Consider the following 10,011-nt stretch of genomic DNA (forward strand, 5'->3'; position numbering starts at 1 on the left):
TATGAATATATCCTTATGTATCCTTGCTAGGGCTTTATAGACTTCCCAAAAGTAACTTGCATATTTTATTAGCATATGAAAGCATTTTAGCAAAAATTACTATGAACTGAAAGGAATGATCAGTGGTTGTTTTCATGTTAAGAGAGCTGGCTTCTTAGAGTGCCGAAAACTGAAAACTGGGGAAAATAATCATGAACTAACATGAAATGTTGTAAATTTCTGCAGCTCCACAGAGACTTTTGCTTCTGGTTCAAGTGGCTTTTTTACTTCCCAAGTAAATGGTTCAGTGCTGATGACCTGAATTTCCTGACATATAGAATAGTTAGTAAGAAATCAGACTTGCCTTTGTAGGTGCTTGAGTTTCAAGCCAGAGGGAAATGATTGTTACATTTCAAAGATAAAACTCTGAGATGGGAGAAGCAATTTTACTTTTTTAGTACATCTGATAGATCTATACTAAGACTTCCTCTTTCCTTTTGGGGGGGTAGGGGGTGGAAGTGAGGGGGAAGGGACATGTTTCTATTTTCTACATAATACAGTCTGAGGCAAATCATGACTAGTTGCTTTTCCTGAATCCATAGAACAGAATATTTCTCTGTGATATGTAAGCAGAACTAGCAAAAAAATTGGGGAAGAGCCTAATGAGATAATCACTCATTAGAGACTGTGTAAGTGTACAAAATTGTAGAAGGAACGCCAGGAGTGAAGTAGCTGGATGGGGGTTTTGTTGTGGTTTTTTTTTTAATGGTATGTTTTCTTATTTTCCTGGTTTGGGGTTTGTTTTTTCTTTGTACTATCAACTTAACCATTAAACACACAAACAGTAAACATTTGGTAAAATACCTACCATGTGAATTTCCTGAAATAATGTTATATCTAGCCCTTTAAATTGTTCAAGATTAAAAACTGATCAAAGTTACTGCCTTCATTTTTTTTTATCAGAATCAAGCTTTGAAAAGTGATGGAGGAAGCATTTCTAATAAAGCCCCTGACATATGCATAGTGTATAAGCTTCATTTGGAGTGTGGCAGATTGATTAATCTTGTTGATTGGTTAGAGGTATGTGACAATGCAAATGGCGCCTTTACCTGCTTTCAATATTCTGATTTATCTTTTTTGCTGCTTGTCTGCTTTTCTTTAGTGCCCCTTTTGACAGCTTAAATCATTGCATACCTCAGTCTCTCCTGTGCAGAAACACACAGTAACTCCAATCACCAGCCCAGAGTCTTCCTCTGACTACTCTGAATCATTTATTTCCAGCATTATTACTCTGTGATGAAATTCTTTGCTTCTGCTTCTGTTTTGTGCTTGGCACAGATCAGATTTTATGCTTTGCAAAGTTACCTTTTTTTTCCTCCTTTTCCTTTTTTTTTTAAGTATTTTGTTACACTTATGGAAACAGGCACATGGCAGGTGGGGGGGGCTTGGAGAGAATGCTTGTGCAAGGGAAGAGCGAAGGTGCTTCTAGCCTGATAGCTTGTCTCGTACAGTGACCAAAAGCAGAGAGTATAACAAGAGAACGTACATTAATATGTACATTCTCCAACAGCTAACAATCATGTTTCCTAAACTGGAATGGTTTCTCTGTATTTCGTAAGCCTGCCTGGTCTACATTACCAATGTAACTTTTTAGCAACCACAGCATCCTCTGGCAAGAAATTCTGTAGCTTAACTACATGCAGTGCAGAAGACACTCCTTCTGCTTGTTCTGAGTATGTTTTGTTTGCTGCTGCCTTGTTTGTGTATTGGAAATAAAAGTAGGCAGAAGATTCCTACCCAGCCTCTTGCTGCCTCTCAATTTTACAGATTTCTTCACAGCCAACTTATCTCCTTCATTTTTCCTGAATGTTTAAGCAGTCTCACTTTGAGAATATTTTTTTGTTCTGTATTTTCTCTGAGAATGGGTCAGGGATGAGAACTGTATTGGGATTTAAAATGCAAGCACATGAGTTCAGAGTGTGATGTCTTTCATTTTGTATTCCTGCCATGGTAATATGTAACCTTGCTTGCTCTTCTGATTGCTGCTGAACTGACATTCTCATGGAGTTACCATTCCAAGATCTCATTCCTCCTGAGTGATAGTCATCAGCTCAGAGCTCATTACTTCATATGCAGCTCTGTCTGTCTATGAAATGTGTTAAATCTGTGCTGCTTTTCCTTTTCTAGGCTTTCTCAACTGTGGTGATGGCAGTTGAGGGACCAAATGCAGATGCAGCTTCCTCTGACCAGGTGGATGATATTATCCAGTATCCTTTTCTTATTTCTCTCAAGTTTGACATTGACATGGCTTACAGGATTAGTGAACCAGGATTTTTAAAATACAGCTTCATGTGCACTGATAACTAATGCCAGAAAAATAAGACAAGTAGTTTAAGCAGCCTTAATGTACTGAAAATGTCACAGAAATAGATCAGCTGAAATAGCTGGGCTGGGGGTGGTGAGGTAAGATGGCAGCTTTTGTCTGTAGGAACTGTTTGGGTCTGAAACAGAACCAATAGTCTGTAAAACAAATTGTAGCTAATGTACTTGGTTAAATCATCAAAGAGTTGGTACAGCTGCCGTGAAGGGGGGAGAGCATCACTGGGGAATGGATGATAAGATAGCTGTGACCTAGAGAGCAAATGGAGAAATAGAGACAGTAGTTTATTATGAGGAAGATGGAAGCATTAGCAGAGGAAATGCTTACAAAAGTAGTGTCTCTGTAGAAGCCACGAGTTCTAGTACCGTAGCATTGAGAATTTTAGTTCCCACAAAATATACATTCTGCTTCTCACTTTGTCCCAATTCTTAAGTGAGGTCTGCAGAATATTTAAAGGATGAGCATTAGAACCAAAAGTCACGACTACAGCAGCAGTGCTGCCACAGAAAAGAGATGAATAGTTGTATTGGATACTTAACTACAGGAAGAACATTTATATGCTCTAATACTACACCTAGCTTCCCTTTCGTATAAGGCCTTTTCTTTTTTACAAGCTCCACTGGTAATTCACACAAAATGAAATTCTCTAACTCAAGGATATATAGCTGTGTGTCAGGAAGGCAACAAGAAAGGTATAGTGAATAGCAAATAAAAGGAGATGGTGTTTTATGAAACCTCAAAAAAACCCTCTATAATTATCTATCTTCCCATTTTTTGTCAAGGGACATGAAAGCATAAATTCATTCTTCTTCTGAGACTACAAAATTAGTATCTTTGTAGGTTTTAATCTTAGTGGGGAAAGGAACTCTTCCTTTCTTGCCACATGGTATGAATGTGGCAAAAGAAATACTGATTAGATTGAAGATTTGTGTTTCTGTAGGCAAATCATGCTCTGCCCTTATTTCCAACGATTTTAGTGTGCAACGCAGCATTTTATGTAATCTGTGCTTGCCATGACTTAGAAATCCTCCCCTCCTGGCGAGAATGGTGTCTCCATCACTATGTGCCATAAAAAGTGTACTCAGTTTCCTTTACTGAAATGTCCAGCGCTCGTTTTATTCGAGCTGTTTCTGAACTGGAACTCTTGGGCTTCATAAAGCCTAGCAAGCAGAAAACTGACCACGTGGCAAGGTTGACATGGGGAGCCTGTTAATGTGCCACCAAGATCTTAATAAACCTGTTGTTTCTAACCTTATGCAATGGCCGTGTTCCCACTGAACTAGTCCTTGCTAACTTTGCAGACTGAGTCAAAGTCAGTGATGACTGAATGTTGTGAGATAGATACATTCTGAGTGCCTGGGTAGACTTGAATAGCAATGTTGGTTTTTAATACTCGGCCTCCCTGTGTAATGTGCTGCTCTGTTAATGCTCATGTTCCAAATACTGTATCCTTGTGCCAGTTTTAATCTTCTTTGATGTGCGATACTTTATACTGATGTAATTCAGGCTAGCAAGCCACAAGGACAACACTGGCTGTGTAAGCTACAGAAGTGATAAAGCAATATTATTAACTTGCTTACAAGCTGATAGGATTTGAGTCATTATTATAAAATGCCTTCCAGATCCTTGAACTATCGATTTAAAAATAAACAAACTCAGTATGCTAAAAAAGACAGTAAGTTTCCCTGTTCAGCCTCTGCTGCATGTTCTTCAAAACCAAAGCTGGCCATAACTTCCTGAAAGCTCCTTCGTGAGGAGGAGAAAGGGACAGATTAATTTTTAAGATGATACAAATTTTTGCTCTTTAAGAAGAGCAAAAGCAAACTTTAATTCATTCCCTTTTCCTAGTGAAGTTGATTAGTACTAGCTGACTCGCTGTCAGGGGAACTTGTGTCAGCACAGACTAACATGGCACCTATGCACTTTGAAGGAAGTAGTAAAATCCACACCTAAAGTACACACTGTAACTTTTCTCTTTGCTGAGGATTTGTACTGTACGCAAGCAAAGGAAACAGCTGTGTGAAAATAAGGATGAGTGGCTAAGAGTGTTAGAGCACTGCTTATCTGACAGATCTTCAAAGAACCTTCTTGGCCCTTTGGCCCTGTGCCTGCCCATGGGAAGTGGTGAATGAATTCCTTGTTTTGCTTTGCATGCATGTGCAACTTTTGCTTTACCTATTAAACTGTCTTTATCTCAGCCCACAAGTTTTCTCACTTTTTACCCTTCTGATTCTCTCCCCCATCCTGCTGTGGGGGTAGTGAGCAAGCGGCTGCGTGTAGCTCAGCTGCCAGCTCAGGTTACAGCATGACAGTCCTTTTTGGTGCCCAGTGTGGGGCTCAAAGGGTTCAAGATAAGGACAAGTTTGATTGGAATGTGCTAGATGATTGAATTTATAGCTGTTATTGCTATTTAGCTATTAATTAGCAGGCTCCTGTGCCTTGCCATGGGGCTTGCTTGCCTTACTGTGTAGTAGAGTCAGGTGCTTGTTAGTGGCTGCCTTTTGCTGCTTGCTGTAGTGCTTGTACTGCTTATCATCTTACTGGGCTGTGCTGGGAACATTTTGATAACAGCAATGGCGATGCGCCTGGGCTGGCAGAGGGCCAGGCATCGCTGCTGTACTGGACAGGCTGGAACTCCTGTGTACACTTGAGTCAAAGGGACTGTGACCTGTGCATGAGTCCATGTGGGAGCAGGACACCCTGAAGCATCTGTGGCCATGAATAAGTAAGTAAGTCCACCCCAGAGCAGGTATATTTCAATGTGTCTGTGGTTATATCTGTGCCACAGCAGGTACAGCTCTGAAGGGATTTTGGCCCAAGGGTAAGTCCATGCTGGAGAAAGTACACCTTGAATGATCTCTGGCTGTGGGTAATTAAGTCCAAGCTGGAGCAGGGCCAAGGGGAGGAGTTCATTGGAATGTTGAACCCCAATGGTCTGGTCCAGAGGGACCAGGGGTGGTGATTGTGATGGAAATACCTTTAAATTGTTGTAACCCATGATTTGAATTACATGTTATAGGAATTACTCTAGCAGGAACCACCTGAATCACTGGAGAACAAGCTTTACAAGTAACAGTGACCTGACCTCAGCAGGCTTTGGGGCACAGTAACTCCACACAACACACCACCTCTCCTGTCCTGAGTGACCACCATGGCAGATGGAGCCCAAAGTCATGGGCTAAAGGAACTTGGTGGACACTTTACAGCCATTTCCCAGGAGTGGTCCATAGGCTAAGGGACTGGCACCTGTGTATTCTATCAAAGGATGGGAAGGGAGGTGGTGGTGAATGAGGTTGTATGGGATAGTGTGAGACCTGAGCATGATGTAAATGGTATGGAATGAAGGGTAGAGAATGTGCTGGATTTGGCTGGGAAGAGTTAATTTTCTTCATAGGAACTGGTATAGGGCTGTTTTGGATTTGTGCTGAAAACAGTGTTGATAACACAGGGATAACGCCTGCCTGCCAATGGGAAGTGGTGAATGAATTCCTTGCTTCGCTTGCGTGTGTGGCTTTTGCTTTACCTATTAAACTGTCTTTATCTCAACCCATGAGTTTTTCTCACTTTTACTCTTCCAACTCTCCCCCCATCCCACTGTGGGGGGGAGTGAGCAGGTGGCTGCGTGGGGCCGAGCTGCAGGCTGGGGTTAAAGCACAACAGGGGAGCAGTGCATACACCTAGGTACAGGTTACCAATGCTGTCCCCTTGGTAGGAACAGGACTGGAATGGCTCACAGCTGCTTCTGCTTTGGTTAGGATAGAGAGCTGCTGTTCTCTGCCTTGAGCCAGTCACAGATCAGTGCCTGATACTGTAACCAAAGCTACAAATAAAATACTGTGCCAAAAAGCTGGGTAAAACACAGTCATTGCTGGAAGAAAGCTGATGGTATGGAAATCCTACACCTGATTCCAGGTACCAGAGCAACATAGGTGTATGTCCTAACCAGCCCAGTCTTTCTTCTTTGGCACTCAAAAGCTCCACTGCAGATCTTACTGCATTAAGCTTCAACTTCCCTCCGACTGTTTGGGGAGCAAATGTGTTTAGGTTGATGTCAGTGTCCCATGTTTTCCAACCATGGAAAAAACCTTAGAAACCAAAAGGGAAAAGCTGTGTTTCTGTTTCCCTCCAGAACAGGACACCTGTGTGCTATATAGTGATAAAGCAGCCCCAGAGCTGTGACACATGCATAGCAGCAGTGTGGGTGGAAGCTTCATGTCAGTCTTATCACCTATGAAAGGGCTGCACAGTTAAAGTGTTTGGGCTTTGTCCCTCCTAGCCTACTTAAAAATTGAATGGTGATTACTTGTTTATCATAAAAGACTGTATTTACCTCTAAAACACTCCCAGGCTTCTTCAGTTGACTGAGAGAGGATTACAGACTTCACTTTCCTTCTATTGGAGACATTTAAAAGTGCTGCTCTTAACTGCACATGTTCAGCTGTCACTAAAATCCAGATGCTCCCACTTAGCTGCACTGGCACTTCAGCCTACTCAAAACAACCGAAAACAATAGCCTGGAGCTCTGAAGATGTAATCACTTGCATAAACCAGATCTGTACTAGGAGTGGGGGGAGCGGTGGGAGTGGTGTAAGTCTTATTAGAAGAACCTCTAACTTACCAGGCTGTTTACCCATGAATATATCTTAAGATACCTCAGGCTTGTTTTAAATACCCTCAGACAGTAGGAATCATGTATTTTCCAACTGCTCTAATTGCAGAGACACAGTAACACTTCCTGCTGTACTTAAGGGAGGGCCCCACTCTAAATGGTGCCAGTCAAATTAGGAGGCTGAAGGACAAGTTGTTTATCTGCCTTCACACTGCCTGAACATACAACTTGGGAAATGTAGTGACGAAAATTCAGAGCAAGAATTTTTAGAATCTCAGTGGAGCAGTTCCTTTCTTCCCCCAAGACATAAAGGTAACCAAACCCAACTGTTCTTCACTCCAGAGCCCAAGCTAGGGGACCTGTACCGTAGTGCTCTTCTGAGGTAAGGATTCCAAGCAGCAGAGAGGAAAGCGAGACGTTTCAGTGGGAGGGGAATGCTGAACAGCCGCCTCTGCCCTGAACCTCACCTATGGCCTTGCAAATACACCTGACAAATGAAAGGCAGCAGCAAACCAGCCAAACCTCTGGCAGATCACCAAGAGGACACAAGCCAGGTGCTATGCACAGCTGTCCTCTGCCACCTGCCTCACCTCACCCAAAGATAAGCCCACACCATCTTACTTTCACACCTTTGCAGGGTAAAATATTTGGAAATAAAAAGAAGCAAGCCTCAACAGTGTGTGGCTTTTAATCCCCAAATGTGCAGGCAACATGACAATAAACAGAAAAATTAATAGTTAATGGCTGTTTCTTCCCTTTAAATAATAAGAAATTTTGAAGCTCTAAGTCACATGTTTGCTATGCTATATATGGTTCCTCAGGATCAAATCTTTAATTCAGTACTCGGCACTTGAAACTGTAAGATGTATAAAGGGGAAATACTTGACTAAAATTATGTAGGAAATAGTGTAATTTAATTTTCTTCAGCAAGGAGGGTAGGAAGGTTGGACAGTTAAAAACACAAACTAAACAAAACTGGTCATGAATTTCATTCAGGTTACCTTTCTTTAGAGGCTGGACTTTGTCATCAGTCCTGGCTGCCTGGAAAGAGCTTAATGCTGCTAAATTCTGAACCAAGATCAGCAACAGCAGAGATGCTCCAGCTATGAAAAAGCACCTCCTCCTTTTCCTCCTTTAACAAAATTCTGGTGCCAGGGGTCTGATAGCACCAGGCTTTCCGTGTGCAGACAATCTGGCTATATAACATGAATCTTACATTTAGCTCCTCTCATATAATTTATTTTACTACTTTTTGTTGCAAATATTCCAAACTTGCCCTCACATACCTTAGCTGAGATACACACAGAGGAGATTTCAACTGCAAAAATATATGTAATTTTAAAATGTTACTTTTTACAACTGTCTGCATAGTAATAACAGGTTCTGCAGATACTCCAGGAAACCTCTGTCTGCTATGTTCACTGAAAGCAAGCAGGACCAAAAAAAAGCTGGTGTTTGTATTGTTGTACTAACTCTGAAACTGTAACAATGTAAAGCTTCACCTCTGAACTGATAACTGTATTGTATTCTTCAGTAGCCACAACCTTTAACAAAACTACTGCCAAAAATCAGACCTGAAAGTAAGTTAACTTTGTATAGTTAATCATTTTTCTCTACTGTTACAGATGCTGTTGACACCTCTCTATGCTGCTGCACTACTGGTTTCAAACACAAACTTGGTAATTTTTCTTTTATCTTGTAGCCTACAACAGCACTAAAATACAAGAATAAGCCAGGTACCTGTAACAGCCACACATTCACCCTCACATTTTTCATCTCACAGAATGGCTTCCAATACAAAGGTCACAAGCACTGGTTCACAAGAGCAGAAACTCTTAATACTTATCAGCCTTGGTTTTTTCCTCCCCACTGTGGAATCATAGAGCTAAATCCTTCCCAATTCCTATCTCAGGAATAGAACATGCCTTCACAAAACACAGTTTCTAACTAGAAGCTGCCAATAGTCTTGCTGTTCAAGAGGACACAGGCAGATCTCAAGCATCCACACACCCAAGATTGCTTGAATGGCCCTTCTTTTCAACCTTGTTAAATGCTGAATCATCTTATGGTTATATGTTTTCACATCTAGACACAAAAGTCAACACACAATCAGGATGACATGCTTTGCTTTTGGATAAATAGCAGTTACAAACTGCAAAAATATTCTAAATGTGGCCACCACAAAATGTAGTGCCAAGATGCAGTAGTTACTGAATCTTACCCATTTCTACTTGCCTTGAAAGCATTTGAAAAGGCTCTCCAAAGCAGGTTTTTAAGCACCAGCCTGCTCCTCACAGCACCCCAATTTTCCTCATTTTTTTTCAACAGTAATCAAGCAGCTAACCATTTTCCTGCTAAAGAGTAAGTCACCTGTTAGAACAAGTCTTTCATGTGAAATTCATCACATCAGATACTGGCAGTGACATAAGGAAAAGGAGCCAGTTTAAAGTCCAAGACAGAACAAACAGCAGGTTAAAAAATGAAACATTTCAAGGAATTCAACATTTTCTAAACAGTCGCATATTAGGCATACCACAGCTGTGATGCATAAGCACCCATGGTGGCATTATATTTAAACTGCCAGAAGACTGCTTATTATGCATTAATTTGGAGCAGCACAGGAATGGCTGGGTGCTAACATGACATCACTTCTTATTTATAGTAACTCTTAATATCCCAAAGGAAAAGATAAGCTGAGACACGGAGACAATCACAATGGCTGGTATCTGAATTCTACTCCTTTCTCATATTATCAGTTAGGCATACACACACTTCTATCAAGTCAGAACAAGGATCTTCTAGAACACAGGAGGTACAGGAGATGTGTCAGCGTGCTGGAATTTGGGCAGTGGTCCACTCAGAAGCAGTGGTTTTCCCACTCTGAGCAAGTTACCAGTAAGAGGAGGTCAAAAAATGAGGAGCAGGAAGGAGAGGGGCTGAGAACCCTGAGGCAGACAACAGACCCTGATAGTTTTGTCTTCATATTCAGTAACAAAAGATCTGAAAGGGGAGTTGAGCAGAGATTTCCCATTTCTGAGATTCT

At 41.4% G+C, this 10,011-nt stretch overlaps 1 protein-coding gene across 2 annotated transcripts in view; it reads left to right on the forward strand.

Annotated features, from left to right (window-relative positions):
- ORC3 (origin recognition complex subunit 3) overlaps positions 1–3,613 on the forward strand; it is a 37,666-nt gene extending 34,053 nt beyond the window's left edge. For both annotated transcript variants that reach the window (XM_075747636.1, XM_075747637.1), the window contains exons 18-20: positions 943–1,059; positions 2,167–2,246; positions 3,467–3,613. In XM_075747636.1, the coding sequence (XP_075603751.1) occupies positions 943–1,059; positions 2,167–2,246; positions 3,467–3,572 (303 nt within the window). In that variant the 3' untranslated portion in view covers positions 3,573–3,613. The remainder of the gene's footprint in view (positions 1–942; positions 1,060–2,166; positions 2,247–3,466) is intronic.
- The last annotated feature ends 6,398 nt before the right edge of the window (positions 3,614–10,011 follow it).

Source organism: Balearica regulorum, chromosome 3 (genome assembly GCF_011004875.1).
Source record: "Balearica regulorum gibbericeps isolate bBalReg1 chromosome 3, bBalReg1.pri, whole genome shotgun sequence".
NCBI lineage: Eukaryota > Metazoa > Chordata > Aves > Gruiformes > Gruidae > Balearica > Balearica regulorum.